This window comes from Lactuca saligna, chromosome 1 (genome assembly GCF_052625555.1).
Source record: "Lactuca saligna cultivar CGN05327 chromosome 1, ASM5262555v1, whole genome shotgun sequence".
NCBI classification, from domain to species: Eukaryota; Viridiplantae; Streptophyta; class Magnoliopsida; order Asterales; family Asteraceae; genus Lactuca; species Lactuca saligna.
The window spans coordinates 46,904,763-46,925,049 of record NC_136417.1 but is presented as its reverse complement, the minus strand read 5'-3'; the positions used below and the strand labels follow the sequence as shown (position 1 = coordinate 46,925,049).

The 20,287-nt window shown below is 34.2% G+C and overlaps 1 protein-coding gene and 1 long non-coding RNA gene across 2 annotated transcripts; both read right to left on the bottom strand.

Annotated features, from left to right (window-relative positions):
* Positions 1 to 15,880: 15,880 nt before the first annotated feature.
* Positions 15,881 to 16,746, bottom strand: LOC144997866 (uncharacterized). Its single transcript, XR_013659978.1, has 2 exons — positions 16,382 to 16,746; positions 15,881 to 16,283 (listed from the first exon to the last, which is right to left on the bottom strand). It is a non-coding gene; the product is annotated as an uncharacterized LOC144997866 (long non-coding RNA).
* A 1,299-nt stretch (positions 16,747 to 18,045) lies between these two features.
* LOC145035396 (binding partner of ACD11 1-like) lies at positions 18,046 to 20,081 on the bottom strand. Its single transcript, XM_078983944.1, has 8 exons — positions 19,879 to 20,081; positions 19,688 to 19,791; positions 19,517 to 19,601; positions 19,230 to 19,295; positions 19,089 to 19,151; positions 18,630 to 18,970; positions 18,448 to 18,527; positions 18,046 to 18,261 (listed from the first exon to the last, which is right to left on the bottom strand). Exons 1-7 carry the CDS (start codon positions 19,882 to 19,884, stop codon positions 18,458 to 18,460), a joined length of 735 nt encoding a protein of 244 aa, XP_078840070.1. The 5' UTR covers positions 19,885 to 20,081; the 3' UTR covers positions 18,046 to 18,261; positions 18,448 to 18,457.
* Between the last annotated feature and the right edge of the window lie 206 nt (positions 20,082 to 20,287).

The window sequence follows — 20,287 nt, the reverse complement described above, 5'->3', positions numbered from 1 at the left end:
AAGATCACCATGTGACCCAATCATATCATGTATCAAGAATCTCAGAATAGAAACTTAGCAGAGTTAGATAGTGAACTTTACCTGAAGTAGAGTCAAACTTATCGACTTTAACATCCTTAGGTAAATTATGGCAGCTTTGCAACCAATGCCCCTTTCCTTGGCAATATAAACATATGGACCCTTTGATAATGGTACACGGGACTATCACAGACTTAGTTTTTCTCTTTACCATTTGGTCAACCGAGTTGACTATGGCCGGTCCCTTTCCATTGGGAAGAGAATGCTTTTCTGAATTTCCTGTGTCACTATTGTCAATGTCCATCAAGTTTTGAGGAAGTTGATCTTAATAAATAGATAAAATCATTAAGGGTCTTGTCATAGTCTTTTTCATAGGTGTTCCAAAAGAACTCACTATGTGACTTAGAAAGTGATTGAACCACCAACTTTCTCAAGACTTTGACACCCAACTCTCCCGGCTTGTTAATATGTGACTACATCTCCAAGATGTGACCACACCAAGACCTTTACTTGCCAATAGGGCTCGAGTGACCTTAAACTTTTCAAGAACTTGTGGGATAGGGAGAATAATTGGAGGAGATAGAGGAAGTGAAGCATGATGTTGAGGAACATCATCTTCAAGAGATTTGGGAAGATCATAAATGTCTAAACCAAACATGTTTTAGGAGATATTCAAGATAGTTGATTTAAAGTCCTTAATATGACACCCAATATGAAATATTAAGGCTAGGACCCAACACAATATTTTATAACTTGGAAGAGGGATGCCGTAATCCAAGCTATAAAATATTTGAAGGTAGGTGAATGACGATTCACCAATTTCCACCATGAAAAACGAAATAATTTATTAGGTTTTAATTGGATTTGAAATTCCTAGATCTTTTGAGATTCATTGAACTTTTCAATGACATGTTTCAATCTCGAGTGTGCCCTCTCAAATTTTGTGACTGGGATGCCGAGGATCACAAAACAAGGTGTGAATAACCATACCAATTCACTTGGTACCCTTAATATTATCACCTAATCAATGTGCCGGTTAACCACACACGCTCCATTGATCTATGACAAACATTAAGTCACCCTTCGTGGTCCTTACTAGTCCAAGTTAGTGTGCCGGTTAACCACACACGCTCCACCAACGACTTGGTAAGGTACAAAGTGTGAATTCCATGGGCTAGCACCAAATTCACATTTTTCCTAAAGTAACTAATATTGGGAATTATTAAGAGTTTAGTTACTTAGTATTTATCATTAATACTTTTAATGAAGGGAGAATTTAAAGTCATTGTCCTACCCGTTCGGCTAACGACCCTCCACCAGTCAAGCAAGCGGTGGGTGAGAGTATACACCCATTAAGTCGCCATTTTATAGGCAACAACCTTATACCCACCTTATAGACCGGCTTCGTGAATGAGGCCTACTAACGGTAAAACGACTTGTTCTTATACATATATATATAATAATTAACCATTAATGTTATAAATAGTATAAGTGTTGAATTTTAACTCTTTAGAATTCTAAGGGCTAACTTGGAATCAAAGTATTCATAAGAGAAAACTTTTCAAATTTCAAAACTTGAGGGCAAGTTTTGAAACTATTCAAAACTAATTAATTCCATAACTTATGTGTATAAAGTAGTTTTAATCCAAAAAACTCTTCAAGTTCCATAACTTATGGAAGACTTTAAACTAATAAGAGAATTAACTTTTCTTTATTTTTATAACTTATGGAATTAATTAAGGTTACACTTTATTTATTTATTTATTTATTAATGAAGTGACTCTTGAACTTCCATAACTTGATGACAAGTTATGGAGTCATAAAAAAAAAATTCAATGACACAAGACTCTTCATTTTGTAACCATTACCAACTTTTATGAGTTTTATGAGTCTTTAATGTGACTCTTCATGTAACTTGAGGACAAGTTACACAAACACATTTTATACTCAACTCTTAGATTAAAATGGATTGAAAACAACTATTTCAATTAACTTTTCTATTAATCTAAGCAACTCATAAGAACAAGATAATTCAAATCAAACTTTCTCATGTAATTAGTCTAAACCTTAAACTAATACAAAACATGAATCTATTGACAATTATCTTTAAAAATGGATTAGCATGAACATTACCACATTAAAAACAAGTTTATAAGTTCAAAAACAACTTAGGGTAATGTTCCTAGTCCATTTCTAGCCAAAAGGCTCGAAAATGTGCTGTCTGGGGTCCAACTCGTCGAGTGCATGAACAAAACTCGGCGAGTTGGATGCATTTTGCCTTGGACTCGTCGAGTCCCTTCATGGACTCGGCGAGTCTGCTGGGCTGACAGCATCAAAACTCGATTTTTCAGCTTCTATTGCAAGTATAACAAGAAAACAAGCCTTGGCTCTGATACCACTGTTGGGTTTTGAGCATTCTAACACTCCTAAGTGTACATGCAACCCTAAATACCTTGGATCTATGTTTTCTCTATTATACATGCAAATAAGAACATCCAAGGTATTATCCTAATCTAGCATACAAAACAATGAGTGTAACAAGATAGAATACATACCTCTTTGATGTAGAAAGTCTTCATGAAGCTTGAGTGCCTAGCCCCAATAGTGTGGAAGCCTCAAATGGAATCACAATCATCAAAACACTTAGAATAACTTGAGAGAGTTCTACACTTCATGAAATCGGCTAGCCCTCTTCTTCACTTTCTAGTGTGATCCTAGTGGCCGATTTTTGTCAAGAATAAGATCTTTATATAGTGTTACAATTAGGGTAAATCCTTAATTGTCATGGCTTTCCATTTCCTTGGATCCATGGGTTCAAATACACCATGGAGCATCCATGGACCATCCTATGGGTTTTAGCCCAACTTGATTATCCATGGAGCATTATCCCACTATATAAGTATGGATGATTTACACAATCAACCCATATATTTAATTAGTCTTCTTTTGATCACTTAATTAATCCTAGATTAACTCTTGATCAATACTAATTAAATAATCTTATTATTCTTATTATTAATATACTAGAACTTATAATATATTAATAACCATAAGTGTCTTATTTCTCTCATTATAGTCTATCCAAGTGCATGATGGTATGCAACCCAAATGGACCATGCCGGGTCGGGTCAAGTCTTACCAATTATAGTTATGGACTTAGACATTAATCCAACATTGACATCCTGCAAGGTTGGGACATCGTTTTCTATGAGTAGTTAGTCATCAACATACAATACGAGGAAGCTTACTATACTCCCACTGGCTTTGACATATACACAAGATTCATCTTCGCTTCGCAAAAAGCCAAACTCTTTAACCTTTTCGTCAAAACAAAGGTTCCATCGGTGAGATGCTTCTTTCAATCCATAAATAGATTTCTCAAGCTTACACACTCTATTTGGATGCTTCACATCGACAAAACCCTTTGGCTGATTCATATACACATCATCAGCCAACTTCCCATTAAGGAAAGCTATTTTCACGTCCATCTGCCAAATTTCATGATCAGGAAATGCGGTTATTGCAAGCATTACCCTAATAGACTTTATCTTTGCAACTGGTGAGAAGGTTTCATCATAGTCAACTCCGGGAGTTTGAGTAATGCCCTTCGCAACCAATCGCACTTTATAAGTGTGCACATTCCCATCCATGTCCGTCTTCTGCTTGAAGATCCACTTGCACCCGACTGTCTTACGACCCGGTATATTATCAACCAAGTTCCAAACTTGATTGTCGTACATGGACTGGATCTCGCTATCCATCGCCTCTTTCCATTTAGCAGACTCCGGGCCTGCCATGGCTTCTTTGTAGCTGCTAGGTTAGTCCAAATTCATTAGTGTTTCATCACTAATAAACGTATCCCCTTCAGTAGTAATATGAAAACCATAAAACTGGGGTTGAATACTAACCTATTAGAACGTCTAAGAGGTAAGGACTCGTCAACGGGTTCAACAAGAATTTCCTCCTCGGGTTGAGCGCCAGTGTTAGAGGTTCCTTCACCACTTTGTTCTTGAATCTCTTCAAGATTAATTTGCCTCCCACTGTCTTCTTGGCTTATCAATTCCCTTTCTTGGAAAACTCCTCTTCTAGCAACAAAGACAACATTGTCATTCAGTCTATAGAAAAGATAGCCAAAGACTTCTGTGGATAGCCGATGAAATAACACTTCTCACTACGTTCGTGAGTCTCTCGTCTTATGAAAGTCTCGCAACCCCAAACCTTAATATGTGCTAACTAGGGAGCTTTACCTGTCCACATCTCGTGAGGAGTCTTGGTAACCTTCTTGGTGGGAACTAAGTTAAGGATATGAGCGGCAGTCTCTAAGGCATATCCCTAGAAAGATAATGGTAACGAAGTCCGACTCATCATAGAACGAACTATGTCCAACAAAGTTCGATTACGTCTCTCAGCCACACCATTCAATTGTGGCGTTCTTGGAGGCGTCAATTGCGAAACAATTTCGCATTCTTTTAGATAGTCGTGAAACTCAAGACTTAAGTACTCTCCTCCTCGGTCTAACCGAAGCATCTTGATTTTCCTACCCAGCTGATTCTCCACTTCATTCTTAAACTCTTTGAACTTTTCAAAGGTTTCCGACTTTTGCTTGGTTAAGTAGATATATCCATATCTTCTATAATCATCTGTAAAAGTCACGTAGAAACGGAAAGCATCCCTTATGGTGGATCTAAAGGGTCCACACACATCGGTGTGTATGAGATCCAATAGACCCTCACCCCTTTCACAAGTTCCAGTAAAGGGTGACTTGGTCATCTTCCCAAGTAAACAAGATTCACACGTGTCATTGTCCCTAAGGTCGAATGACTCCAACACTCTATCCTTTTGGAGTTGGGCTATGCGTTTCTTGTTGACAAGGCCAAGGCAACAATGCCACAAGCATGTTTTGTCTAGGCTAGTAGACGAATCAATATTCAACACATCATTTCCTAAATTATCAACAACCATCATAGATTCATAAATCCCATTACAAGGTAATGCATTGAAATAAAAGATACCATTCAAATAAACCTTAATAGAACCATTACTATTATCAAAAGAATATCTGAAACCTTGTCTAAACAATCCATGAAATGAAATAATGTTTCTTGCCATATCTGGCGAATAACAACAATTTTCTAAATCTAATCCTAACCCATTACCCAGCACTAAAGAATAAACTCCGACTCTGGTCACAGGCGACGATCTTCTGTTTCCCATAATCAAGTTTATCTTCCCATGTTCCATTTCCCTACTTCTTAGGCCCTACAAATCAGAACAAATGTGGTAACCACAACCTGTATCAAGAACCCATGAAGTAGCAAATGATGAGTTATTAGATTTAATAGAATACATACCTGCGAAGGTGGGCTTAATCTTCCCATCCTTAATTTCTTGCAGATACTGAGGGCAACTTCGTTTCCAATGGCCCTTCTTGTGGCAGTAATAACACTCTGCTTCTTTGGGGTCGGAAGAGGGTTTGACTGAACCAACTTTGGTTCCACTAGAAGAGGAACCATCTTGGGTCTTACCCTTATGGTGGCCCTTACAAGGAGCCTTTCTCTTCTTACCCTTTCTTTGGCCAATTGCCAAACGGGAGAAGCCACAGCAGGGGATGATGCAACGGATTTGTCTTTGAGGTTGCTCTCAGCAGTCCTCAGCAATCCTTGGAGCTTGCTCAAGGAGACCTCCTCTTTGCTCATGTGGTAGGTCATTCTGAACTGGTTGTAACAGGAGGGCAAGGAGTGGAGGATTATGTTGATAGCCAAATCCTTATCAAACTTACAATTAAGTTTGAGAAGACGATCAACATACCTCTACATTTTCTCCAAATAAGAGGTTAGGGATTCTCCACTCCCCATCTTAGCGATGATCATTTTAGTAATGATCTCATAGCGCTCTTGCCTCGCGCTTTGGTGGTACCGGTCCAGCAAATCCCGATGCATTTCATAAGGATACATGTCCTCATAGGACTTTTGGAGTTCGAGGTTCATGGTGGCCAGCATGATGCAATGAACTTTCGTAGCATCACGCTCGTGGGCCTCAAAGGTGGCCAACTCTTCAGGAGTAACAACATCTGGGATGATCTTCTCAAGCTTTTCATCGTGGACATATTCTTTGTCCTTGTAACGAGTGATCATGCGAATATACCTCATCCACTCATTGAAGTTTGAGCCATCAAATGCCACCTTTTGACATAGGCTCATCAACGAGAATGACCCAGGAGCGTTGTTGTTGTTATTGTTTGCATACATCTAAAAAAGAAAAAAGAAAAAAGTTTGATTAGAAATGAGTCCCTAATTAAACACCCAAATGAGAAATTAGGGCTAGGACCCAACAACATTATTTACAACTTAGAAAGGGATGCCGTACTCTAAAAGTAAATAATTTAAAGGTAAGTGAATGACGATTCACTAATTCTCACCATGAAAAACGAAAAAGAGATTAAGTTTTAAATGTATTTGAAAACTCCTAGATCTTTGAGATTCATTGAACTTTTCAATGGCATGTTTAAATCTTGATATGCACTTCAAATTTGCGACCGGGATACTGAGGATCGCAAACAAGTTGTGAATAACCACGCAAATCAACATGGTGCACTCAATGTCTCTATCACCTAATCAATGTGTCGGTAAACCACACACACTCCATTAATCTATGACAAACATCGAGTCACCCTTCGCTACCAATGTCAACCCCAAATTATTGTGCCGGTTAACCACACACGCTCCACTAACGTTTGACAAGGGTACGAAGTGTAATTCCGTGTATTAGCATCATTTTCACATTTTACCCTAAAGTAACTAAGATTGAGAATTTATAAAACATGTAGTTACTTTGTATCTTACATTATACTTTTAATGAGGAGATAATTGCCCTATCCTACCCGTTCGACTAACGACCCTCCACCAGTCAAGCAAGCGGTGGGTGTGAGTGTACACCCATTAAGCGCTATTTTATAGGCAACAACCTTATACCGACCTTATAGACCGGATTCGTGAATGAGGCCTACTAACGGTAAGACTAGCATTTTAAGTTATACATACATATATATATATATATATATATATATATATATATATATATATATATATATATTAAGCTTGTAATAATATATAATAGTACATGGTTGAATTTTAAACTTGTAAAACTCTAAGGGTTTGAAATTTAAATTCTTCAACATTAAACTTTAATCAAAAAATTCAAATTTCAAAACTTGAGGGCAAGTTTTGAACTTTTTCAAAACTAAAGGGATCAAATAACAAATAATTTAAATTAAATAATTAACTATATTTGACCTTATCCATTTTTAGTCATAAGATAATTACCAAATAATTTTAAATAATCCATATTTATCATATAAACAAACAATATTCAAAAGATTTGAAATTATCTATTGTTTTGGCAAGGATAATCATTTAATTAAGGTAAAATTGGGATTTTAACTTCAAAAAACGATTTAGGCATCAAATCCAAGACAAAACTGTTGGATTAGTGTCTAAGTCCATAACTATTTTGGTATGTACTTGACCCGATGGTGCATGGTCCTTTTGGGTTGCCTTCACCAAAGCAACTTGATAGGATGAATTATGGAGAGTAAGGATTAAATATGATTTATTAATATATTATGGGAATAATATATTAAAGGAGAAATCATATTGGTTAATTAATATTAGTCAATAATTAATTGGTAATTAGTTTTGTGACTAAAAGAGATTAATTAAACATAAGGGACTGGAATTGTAATTATAAGATAATTGCAATTTGGGCCATGGATTGCCTTGTATTAAGGGATGGACGAATTCTAATGGGAAACCCATAAGGAAATCGTCCATGGGCTTGATAAAAGGAGTTTATGGGTTGCTTAGGGCTTAAGCATCCAAATTAGGGTTTCCTTGTTAGATAACCCTAATAGCCCAACTATATAAAGACCCCTTAAGGCTCAAAAACGTGGCCAAGCTTCTTGTAAGGGTTTACACACATTTTTGGCAGCCTCCAACCTCTCTCCTCTTCATCCTCTTGCTTATGGTGTTTGTGAACCATTAGAGGAGTGACACTTGTGACTCTAAGCCTTCCAAAGTCAATACAAGGAGGAATTGGGATTGTTATTGCTATATAACAATCAAGGTATGATCTTAAACCTAGTTACATATTAATATGATTACTTGTATGCTAGAATTAGGGTTTATAGTATTGGATTCAAAGCATGTACAATAGAGAAACCTAGATCCAAGCATTAGGGTTTGTATGAGCACATAGGATGTCTTATGACCAAAACCCATCAAAAACAACAACTAAATCCAGAAATATCCTTTGTCTGACGCACAAACTCGCCGAGTCGGCTCTGAACTCGCCGAGTAGGGGCCAACTCGCCGAGTTGAGTCGGGCAGAGGCAATAAACTCAATTTTCAGCAAGTAAAACAGTTAAGCATCACATACAATTGAAACCAATCAAGGCTTTGATACCACTGATGGGTTTTAGGCATAAGAACAATCATATGTGCTCATACAAACCCTAATGCTTGGATCTAGGTTTCTCTATTGTACATGCTTTGAATCCATGACTTACAAACATAGATCTATCATATATATATATATATATATATATATATATATATATATATATATATATATATATATATATATATATATTCAAAATTATCATAAAGAAACCAAATCTAAGTGTTTTACCTCTTTCAAGTAGCTTGAAATCCTTGTAATCTTCTTGATCTTGAGCTTAGAGTCATAATTGTAACTCCTCTAATGGTTGACAAACCCCACAAGCAAGAAGGCAATATGAGGAAAGATGAGAGGTGCTGAAATCGGCCCTAGGGTTCTCTTAGAAGCATGTGTAGCCGATTTCCATAGCCTAGGGGTCTTATTTATACTTGCAGGCTGCTATGGTTTGAGTCTAAACCCTAATGGACAGCTTAGCCACCAAGCAGCCCAAGGAACCTTCTGGAATAAGGCCTTGGACGAAAATATGATGGTTCCCCATCATAATTTCGTTCCCCCTTAAGTCTATAAGGTTTCCTTAGCCCAAAACTTAACTATCATATATTTGATAGTTTATACCCTTCATTTAATTAATCTCTTTTGGTCACCAAATTAATTACTAATTAATTTATGACCAATACTAATTAAATAAGTATGATTTCTCCTTTAATATATTATTCTTATAATATATTAATAAACCATAATATTCTCTCTTTCTCCTTAAATTACCTTGTCAAGTTGCTTTGGTGAAGGCAACCCAAAAGGACCATGCACAACCGGGTCAGGTACATACCAAATATAGTTACGGGCTTAGACACTATTCCAACACTTTTCACAGTTTTGGTTGTGTTTTATGTTTCATTTCCTGTAGCTTCATTGAGAGTTTGTTTTTGCGATAATGCAGAGAATTTAGAGATGTAACATTTCTATTAGTCAAGAATGGGGAAGTCTCCTAGAAAGTGGATCAAGACTGTGTTTTTTAGGAAGAAATCATCAAAATCTAATCTCTCAAAAGTAAGAAAAGGTTACTTTTTTGGGAAGCAATTATCAATGATTTGCAATATTAGTCCCCTTACTTTTAATCAGTTTCTTTTGATCATTAAATTAATTCCAAATTAATTTCTGATCAATACTAATCAAATAATATGATTTCTTAATTAATATATTATTCTTATAATATATTAACAAATCATTTGTCAACCTCTTTCTCCATAATTCATCTTATCAAGTTGCTATGATGAAGGCAACCCAAAAGGACCATGCTACTATCGGATCATGTAGATACAAATTATAGTTATGAGCTTAGACACCTAATCCAACATTGAGGTGTTTAAATAAGGTGAAAACCCTAAAATTTAGGGTTTGCATCTGGCTAGCCTACGCCCAACGTACGCATGGGTACGCGCAGCACACGCAGGGACTTTCCCTGATTTGCGCCTCACCCATGTACGTTGTGTGTACACTATGTATGCCCTACGTACGATCCTTTCCAATATATTAAAATTATCTATTTTTTATAAGAAACAAAATAGTATGCCTGGAAACTCGAGCATTACACTTTTTGGATTCAGATAGTTCTTGGTTAGAATTGATGGTCATATGGGAATATGGAAATGTTTCCATAATGGGAGATGTTTGAAAAAGTCTACATGTGGGTTTGAAACTTTAATGAAAGAGAAGTGTTTAAAGAGTTTACCTTGAATTTGAGACTTCATTACTATGAAATTGTTTCAAGTAACAAGTTCCAGTGGAACATTATACAATATTGAAGGCTCGGTCTCTATGACTTTAGAACCTCGACGTCACAAGAGGTTAATGCATGTAAAGTTGGAATTCCAATACATCTTAGATATTGATAAGAATTTGGAATTATGAAATGAACATCACTGGAATAATTTCCATTCGATATGTTCACAAAGGAAGGACCATCGAGAGACATAGTATGCATGTTTATAACATGATATAGTTGATGTTATTTAATTTAAGTGGTTAGTTGATTACTTGAAGCATTATACGAAGATTGAATTTGTAATTGTTATGGTGATTAAATAATAGAGATTTATTTATATTTCGTGGGTAGGATACCATAGTTAATTGGTTTATTATTGTCTTTTACTTTGCATGTTTACTTCTTGGATAATTTTTATTATTTAAATTCCACTATCGTTCATACTTTTGGAAGTAAGTAATAAATTAAGATTGTCTTGAATTGTTTGTAGACTATATATAGGGAGTGGAAATTGCATACAGATTGTGGCAATATTCATGAGTACTTCGAAATTGGAGATTTTAAGTATTGGATCAACTCCCGCTTAGAGATTACTTCATGGATTCAATCACAAGTAATTCTAAGACGATAATATCTACTATTCTTCAAACGGAGATACAAAATTTGTAATTTACAAGTTGGTTGTGCATTGGTATTGCGTAAATGCATCAGTAACTTGATGTTATAAAACGTAGTGTCATGTGCAATTTGTTACGTAAAGGTTACAATTATATAGTCAAAGTTTATTCATTCCTTTTGCCTTAATAGGAAAAGCGATATCTTTGGGCCCCTCAGTGATTTGAGTTTATCCATGAAAACCAAGCACCTAGTCCAGACTAATTTGATGCGTTTGATTTTTGTAGTCTGAATTTGATCATAAAATCATAGACCAGGAACAAAAAAATAAACATGAGGTTGATCATTTAATCCATGACTCTATTCATACGATATCTTGTAGAACGAAGGAATAGCCGATCATTTATCTTATGGCCAACGTTTGATTTGAATTAGAGTTCAACATTGGCTTTAGAAAGCACACTTTGTTGTTTGGTTCAATGTTATACTTGAAATTGTAGTTATAGACTTATTCAAGTGGGAGACTGTTGAATTAAGGTGTCTAAGCTCATAACTAAACTGATATATACTTATAATTGGAAACAAAGTCTTTTGGGTTGCCCTCATAATTAGAACTTGGTTAGAATGACATTTGTAAAGAGAGGATAAATTTATTAGTTTATCACATGATTGATAAATTGAAATAAATGATTTGTTAATATGTTATATGATTAATATATTAATTGGAAGTAGATGATTGATTTGTTAATTTATTATATGATTAATAAATTAATATGAGATCGATAGTTATATAATTGATTTGTTAATTTATATGATTAAAAACTTAATATGAAATCAATAAGAATTAATTAATTATTAATAAGAATTAATCTAGAACTAATTTGGGATTAAATGGATTTAATTGAAGATCCAATGGTCGAGTTGTAATTGTTTTTAATTGAGTAGGGAAGGAATATTCTAGAACCTTAATAGTGGTGGACGATTTTAGGAAGGAATCCAGGATTTCTGGAATGTTCCTAAAGCTGGTAAGGATACCATATTTGAATATATTAAATCTGAATATTTTATTATTTAAATCTAGGATTTCCCTTATGTCATCCACACTATAAATAGGGCCAAAGGGCTTGTAATTTTCATTCACCACATTCCCAAGAGAATACATTGGCCAAAATATTATCTTCTCATTTCTCCTCTCTTGTCTTCTTGTTCTAGGGTTTGGGCGTGAGCGATTAGAGGCATCATCCTTTTGGTGTTAAGCTTTTCAAGACTAACAAGTACAATGAATTGAAGTGATTTGTTTACTACAACAAATCAAAGGTATGTAACGCTAATTCCATGATTTGACATAGATCTTTATAGGTTACATGTGTCATCTTAATTGTTAAGCGTTTTTCCGCATTGTACATGTATTTATAACCTATAAAACCCTCCATCTCTTTTTTATGTAGACGATGTTCTTTTATGGGAGAATGATCATGCAAAAACATTCTAAATCTTGTTTGTAGTGCTTTGTTGCCATTATTTAGCCTTCAGGTTGAGATTAGACATCCATAAATCTAATCTTTTTGGGATTGGGTGGATTTCGATACGATAGAGCATGTTGTGGGGGGTCACATGGTACTAGGCTTGACGATTAGCATTTTTGTACCTTGGAATTCTAGTTGGTAAGAATATGTTCAGAATTCTTGGTTGGAATAAAGTTGTTAATATATTTGAGAAAAAAATTGACTAGTTATGTCTTTTGAACATCTATTATTTGTTTTCCATCTTTTTGCTGTTTAATATTGTGAAGAGACGGTTGGAGAGCCCTCAATCTCGATTTTTTTAGGTGGAGAAGAAACATAACGGAAAATTGCTCGGTCAAATGGGACTTGGTTAAGTTCTTGATAGGGGTTTGACCTGGTTAAGTTCTTGATAGGGGTGGAAAAAATTGATGCAAGACAACAAAAATACATGACACGAAATGAAGTCGGGGCGAAATCGAAATTCAAATTTATGTTCATGTTGTGTTCGTGTTATGTATAAGAAACACGACGTCGTGTCTTGTTCAAAATTCAACACGATAATAGCAAGAAACATTGTGTTCGTGTCGTGTTCAAAAGTTGTGTATGTTTAGTAGTATTCTATGTTGTTTTATATTACTTTTTATCGTGTTACTCATGTTTGTCATGTTTAAATTATTTTTTTACAAGAAAAACACGATATCGTGTAGTTTTATGTTCGGGTTAAGAAAAAAACAATTAATGTCATGTCGTGTTAGGTAAAAACACGAAACCATTGTCTGATTTGCCACCTGTAGTTCTTGTTGCTAAAGAAAGAGGTGGTATTGGTATTGATAGTCTAGAAGGTTTTGATCATGCAGTTATTCAGAAATGGATTTGGTGTTTTATGAAGAAGAAAATTGCTCTTTGGGTTAATGTCGTTAATGCTTATCATGGCGATGCTTTGGGATTTCGGCTTTGGGAAACTAGAGTTCGGGAAACAACCGTTTGGTCTAGAGACTAGAATTGTAGGTTCTTTGAATCAATTTAATGATAAAGGTATAATTCCGTGTTATACTCTTAGAAAACATGTTGGAAATGAGAGCTTACAAGGTTTTGGGAGGATGTGTGGGTGGGTGGAGTTCCATTTAAAATTCAGTTACGTATATTATTTTTGATAGAAAATAGTAAGAAGTATTTTGTTAAAGGTCATTGGGTGATCAAATATGATCTTGGAGTTGGAGATTGGAAGTTAGAGGTGGTATAGAAGAAACTAGTCCGAGGGTTCGCTTTTTTTGATTGATGCTTTTTATCATAGTATTTATAGGGATATCTTGATTTGGCATTTGGACAACTTTGACACTTCCATGTTACATGCCACAAAGACGACTATTGATGAGTTTATTCTCATGGAAGGAGGTGTTGCACTAGATGGAATTTTTATGTTCCTAGAAAGGTAACTATTCACGCTTGGAGACACTAGATCGAATTTTTATGTTCCTAGAAAGGTAAATATTCATGCTTGGAGACTCTTGCTGAGTAGGCTCCCTACTAGTAGGGATGTCAACGGGGGCAAACGGGACGGAGAATGCATCCCCTGCTCCCGCCCCCGAAATTTCCCCATTTTCCCGTCCCCGCCCCCGCCCCCGAAATTAAAACGGGGTTCCCATGGGGGTTTGGGATGGGATTGTCTACCCCGCCCCCGCCCCCGAAATTAAAACGGGGGTTAACCTAGCCTCCGCCCTTGTCCCCACCCCCGATATTTTTTAAAAATTTTCCCCAAACGGGACGGGGTCCCACGGGACTCTTTGACATCCCTACCTGCTAGATAGAAATTGATTAGCAAAGGGATATATTTTCCTCCTATTCTTTGTCCCGTTTGCTCTGATTATATTGAAGATTTGGATCACCTTTTCTTAAGATATGAAGTTGCAGCTTGAAGATGAATTGCGATCATTAGATGGATTGACATGCACCCTGCTACTTTTGCTTCGGTTTTAGAAATGATACTGTGGATGGATGTGTTTGCCTTTGTCAAGTTTATAAAATGTTAGCTTTGTAATCTATCATAATCACTATTTGGTGGGTGCTATGATGTTTTTGAAATGATGTTGTGTTTTATGGCAAGAAGTATCGAAAGGCAAATATATTTGATTCTATTAAGAGATTTTTCTTTCAATAAATTTTCTCGATTACAAAATCCAATTAATGCCATTCACTTTGTCATTTCTAAACTAAAAGAAGCCCAATTAGTATGATTATTCTGAAATCACAGACGACAAACTATAAGGTGCTGAAATGAAAATTGTTGTATTATGCTTAGCTATTCCTCTCCTAAGTCGTAATTTCTATTTTCTGTTTGCTCTTTTGCCTTTGCTTTCAATTGGTCTCATGCAAACCCTTTTTTTTTTTTTTTTTTTTTTTTTTTTTTTTTTTTTTTTGCTATTTGCTATTGCTGCCAATGTCATTTTTTTAGGTAAATTAGTTATGCTAATACTTTTCCTCTTTTCCTCTTTGTAATTGCTAATTCAAGTTACATTATTTAGATGTTTTGTTTTTGTGTTCATTTGGTCACTAAACTTTTAATTGTTAATTCAAGTTTGATGACCTTTAAAACTTAAAAATAGTTAAGTGATCAAATGAGTACAAAACCAAAAGTTAAGTGATCAAAAATGACCTAAACCTTTTTTTTTAATTAGAATATCTAAATGGTTTTTGCAAATATTTTTCTTCTTATTTGCTATTTCGATGTCCATGGTTTTTTGCAAATCATTTTATACTTTGCCTTCTATAATTGTAACATAGTTACATTATTTAAATGTTTTGTTTATTTCAGTTTTTAAATGGTTTTTTACTCTTCAGTTTTTTGACTATTTGCTATAACCTGAAATTGTTTTTTTTTTCTTTTGCAAATTTAATTATTTATTTACTAATACTTTGCCTGTTGTTATAATAGTAAATTATCTAAATGTTTATTAGCGTATTTAAATGGTTTTTTGTGGATATGAAAGAAACGGACAAAAAATGCACAAGATTTGTATTTTAGTTTTATAACTTTATATTGTATATGAGTTAGATACAATTATAGGGCATTATTAATTTTTGCTAGTACTATTTTATAAAATTCAACTGTTCTAAAAAAAAGTATAATGTCATATTGAAAGGTACATGCAATTTTCGTCAAATCCTAAAGGTACAATTATATGGCATGCATTATTAATTTTTGCTGGTGCTATTTTATAAAATTCAACTGTTCTAAAAAAAAGTATAATGTCCTTGAGTTTAAAATCGAGGGGGTAGGAAATGAAAGGGAAAGAAAGGGAAGAAACCCTTCTTGATTCTCGATGCTATACATTTATGATTGAATTCTAATAATATATATTTTATTTTTACATAGTTACATCTTTTACGTGCATTGTTTATCATTTCATACATCGATCCCCATCCTCTTCTATATTTGAGTAACCAGCAATCCATATAAACTTAAAATGATTAATCAATCTCGCGTTAACTTGGATCGAGTTCGAGACATTATCATAACATAACATTATGTATCAAATAATTATACTTCAATTTATAATTACTTACATTGAAGTCGGTAGATCAAAAATGTTATTACATGATACAATTAACATGATCAACAGAAGCTAGTATGAACATACAAAGATATTTGTCTTTAACAATTCAAAGATCATCACTGTGACTGGAAGTTCTTAAAGGTGGATCTTGATTCTGTGTTCCAAAAATATATACGAGCTATCTGAAATCAAATTTCTAATTGTTGTGTTTATAATGTTGTTGTAAATCAATGATTTTTATTATAAGTAATCAATACTTGAAATTTCGTCTTTAATTTCCGCCTACAAGAGATTCCAAGAATCAAACGCATAATTTGGAACTTGAAACACAAAAGATATGAAGAGAGTTCAAGTTCCATGACAAAAAAAGACCTTGCAAAACACACAAGAAACCAATAAAACCGAACAAATTAAACAATAACAAAATAAAAAATACCACAAACGTTATACAAAAAGATCACAAAACTAACCGTTTTCGGATCATTCATTGAAGTTTAAGCACATATCGAAAAGACAGTTGTCAAGAATGAAGCCTGGTCCGAGATCCCTCTTAACACCCAAAAAAGGATCTTGGAACAAACTTCATTCCAAACAACTCCATTTCTTTCTTTCTTGTGATTCAAGAATCAAGAAAACGTCACAAGGAGGCTAAAAAGCACTAAAATCCTTGATGTTATGAATATCATGGAGTCATGATGTATGATATATATATAAAGTGAAGAAGAAGAAGAAGAAGGAGAAGAAGAAGGGAAACACATGCACATGAATTGACAGCCCATAAAGAAATGGAAAGCTGGTTGATTTTGGAAGCAAGGGGCTTGTCTTCTTCCAAACCAAATGCTTTATCGGAAGACAGACAATCGAGAGTGGTTAGCATCTATCTGACATTACCCTAATTTTTTGGGAAACAAAGTATGTGTTAATGTGTATGTGTGTGTGTGCATGGGACTCCTTTTTTTTTTTTTTTTTTTGTGTGTACAACTCATGATGCAGTATGTACAAGTTGTAGTCTTTAATTTGTTTCTTTCTTTCTGAAATTTCCTTCATCTGTAAGAGTAGGGAATTTTTATTTTTTCATCACATCACATGAGTCCCAACCAAATAAGTGAGGTCTGGAGTCTGGACCAGTCTGGGTATCATCAGCTTTTGATTTTTATAGTTAAAAGCTGTTTTTTCTGGTAACTTCCAGAAGTGGTTACATCAATAATTACTATTTTACCCATCCTCGTTCATATGTTTAAAGATTCTCTTGTTCACAACTAACTGATTCGAATCGAGAAACGAGAAACCCATGAAACAAAAAGGGATAGATATAGATGTCTGTCTACTTCAAATTAATTTTCCAATTAATTAAATTATATAAACCTAACTTGCAAAAAGAATATTGTTGCATAACACTTCGATTGTTGATGACCACAACATCTCTTAGTATATCTGTTGCAATTTTCTAGAACAGTTTCTTGATTTGAATCATCATAAGGTTGAAAAAAAATACTGTTGTTTATGTTTTGAAGCTGGTTTTCCACTATGATTGTCAGTTTGTCACGTGTCCTACAGGACTAGGTGTCACTGTTCTCATGTAATTCATTGTCGATTGTAGCAGGAAAATTGGCTCTTCTGGTTGGATGTTGGCGATGACTCCATGCTTATTAATATGATTTTGAATTCAGTACATTAGCAATTGCTTGTGTTGATTATATAATGATGTAGTCAAGATTCAGGATTAATTTGTTTGGTCTTTGGATCTCTAAAACATAAACAAGTTTAATAAATAAATAAAAACCCTACTACAATGCAAAGTTGAATTAAAGTTGTGACATTTTATAAATCAGATAGACCATTTAATCTTTTTTTTTTTTTTCAAACCAACATTTCATGATCAACTTAGAGTCTTTATTAGTAATTGGATGCACATCACCAATAAACCATTGTTAGAACTTGGGGGAAATACTGTGTGTTTGACAATCAAATTGTTCCACGTTATCTTTTGTCCATTGTGCTTAATAAATAATTCGACCATATGTCACGTTAACATGAATTTCAATATGGGAAATTCCACAAGAGACGATTTTAATTTTAGATACAAAAAAGAAAGCAACGCATTAGTGAAGTGTGAGGATTATTCAAATTCGTAGGAGACAAAAAAAAAAATGGAGTATCTATATAATACATACGCTCCTAAAATCCTTCAAATGTTTTTACACACTTTGAGAACATAAAATGGTTTACAGGAGAATAAATTAATACACTGAGAAATGAAAATAAACAAATAAACGAATCACAAAACTTACCATAAAACAACAGAACAACATTGAGGTATATCACAATTTCTTGCACTAATGCCAGAATCCTGATAATTAATTATTACAGAAACTATATCATTACAGTAATAATTTAAATTTTGATAAAGTAATTTAGAAGGTTCATTTTTTTTTAACTCAACCCATTATCAGATAAAAGTATAACCCAAATTGACTCATTTACATGTAAATTTGCAGATAAATGATTATTGATTAAAAAAAATAAAAATATTTACCTTTTTAGTTTTACACCCGCAAAGCCTTTGCCACTTTACCAAATGCACCATTTAGCCAAGCGGATCCAGCAGTAACATATCTGCAAGAAATAGCAATATAATTTAATTAATTAATTTTTTTTTATTACAAATACAAAGTACATTGGTATTTCCTTAACAGTAAAAAAGGAATAATATGAAACCTGCTTGATTTGACAGCTGATCCTGTGTCATTTAATTTCCTCTCAGCTGCCATTAATGCAGCCATTGTTTTATCAGACACTTGAAGCTTCTGATCCACTGACTTAACTTTTTGATTCACAACTGAAATCCCAACACTAAATTTTTCTGTAAGTCCAACTTTTTTATCTAATGAAATCACTCGGGCAGATGCATTGGCTCTTAATTGATGCTTTTGGTCAAATGCTTTAGCTTTATTCATGGCATCTTGTCCAATAGCTGAACCTTTAGCCAACACACTTGATACAACATCTTGTGCTTTACTTGCATATACTCTTCCACTACGAGGAGAAGTCCCATTCGTCTGATAAAATAGGAAAAGAGAGTTGAAAGATATTGTTTTTCTTTTTACTTAATTGACTTAATGAGGACATGACTTAATTTGATAAGCTATATATATATAAGTGTTTCTTTTGACTTACTTCAACATTTGAAAAGGAATTTTGTCTAGCCATGCTAACTGCATTGTCAGCTGCACAAATTTCCTGCAAGAAGTGAATCACATAATAAGTTTACCAAAGGAGAAAGGAGATATATATGGTTTGTAACAGACATACAAATACCTCAGGTTTTGGTACATAATTTTCAACTGGAGTAATGCTAACGACTTGATCCACAAGGGTTGCTCCCTGTAAAATGGTACAGAGTATAAACAGCTTGAATTTTCCATGAGAAGGAACCTTATATGAACCAATTACATGCTTAATTTGACTTAATAGGTTTGAAAACAACAAGATGCCATTTGTAATTTATGGTTTATCGTCCTTAGATGTTAGATTATCGACAAAATAGTGAACAGAGTAAATAATTTGGGGATAAGTACTCTAAAAGGAATTAGGAAGTGGATTACCGATAGCGATAACGCTATTTCGAGAGCTTTTGGATCTGTAAACGTCACAAATGCAGTTTTCTTTCTTTCAGAATCGCTACAACCCCTAGAAAAAAGAACATAATCCTAAGTTCCTTTAATAAAAACAAAAACACGTAAAAGTAATATCGCACTTGATAAGAGAGTAACAACCGGCAGATCTGAATGTGCTCGATTTCGCCAGAAAAGGAGAAAAACTCGTGAATTTCTCTCTCGCTAGCTAGATCTGAAAGTTGTCCCACTTGCACTGTTCTTGTCTGAAACAAATTCATCAATTCAGCAAACAGAATGTGGATGATTAGGTGTTAAGTGACATGTGAACGAAAAAAAAATTCGAAAATCACCTGCATTCTGCATATAGTGCTCAAGAAACGGTTTTTTGTGCAAGCGAAGATGAATGCGGGGGCTTGTGGAGGTTAAGTCTTAAGAAGAATAACGTAATCACGCCATTAAAGTGTTAAGCTCGGATGATGAGTGGAAATGGCATGCTTGGACTAAATCAAGGAAAAGCAGATTTGAAGAAATGATGATTTTTTAGAGGATCGTGTGATTAACATCGCGATTGTAAAAACTTTAGTTACGTTTGAAGCATGATTTTTTTTTATTTTTTTTAATTATACTTTATACAAAATAAGTAACAATTTTGCACTTTATAAAAATAACCATTCGTATCTAATAATATGGATATTTTCAATGAAAAGTTTAAAATATGTTTGAAAGGTTTTTTTTTTTTTTAATGAAAAGTTTAAAATA

Bases quoted from the DNA above. Each gene is read 5' to 3' on its own strand.
- LOC145035396 (XM_078983944.1), bottom strand. The intron at 19,296-19,516 runs GTAATCCACTTC...ACCATTTTACAG, and splicing joins AAATAGCGTTATCGCTATCG to GGAGCAACCCTTGTGGATCA. The intron at 18,528-18,629 runs GTTTCATATTAT...TATTTCTTGCAG, and splicing joins TCAGCTGTCAAATCAAGCAG to ATATGTTACTGCTGGATCCG.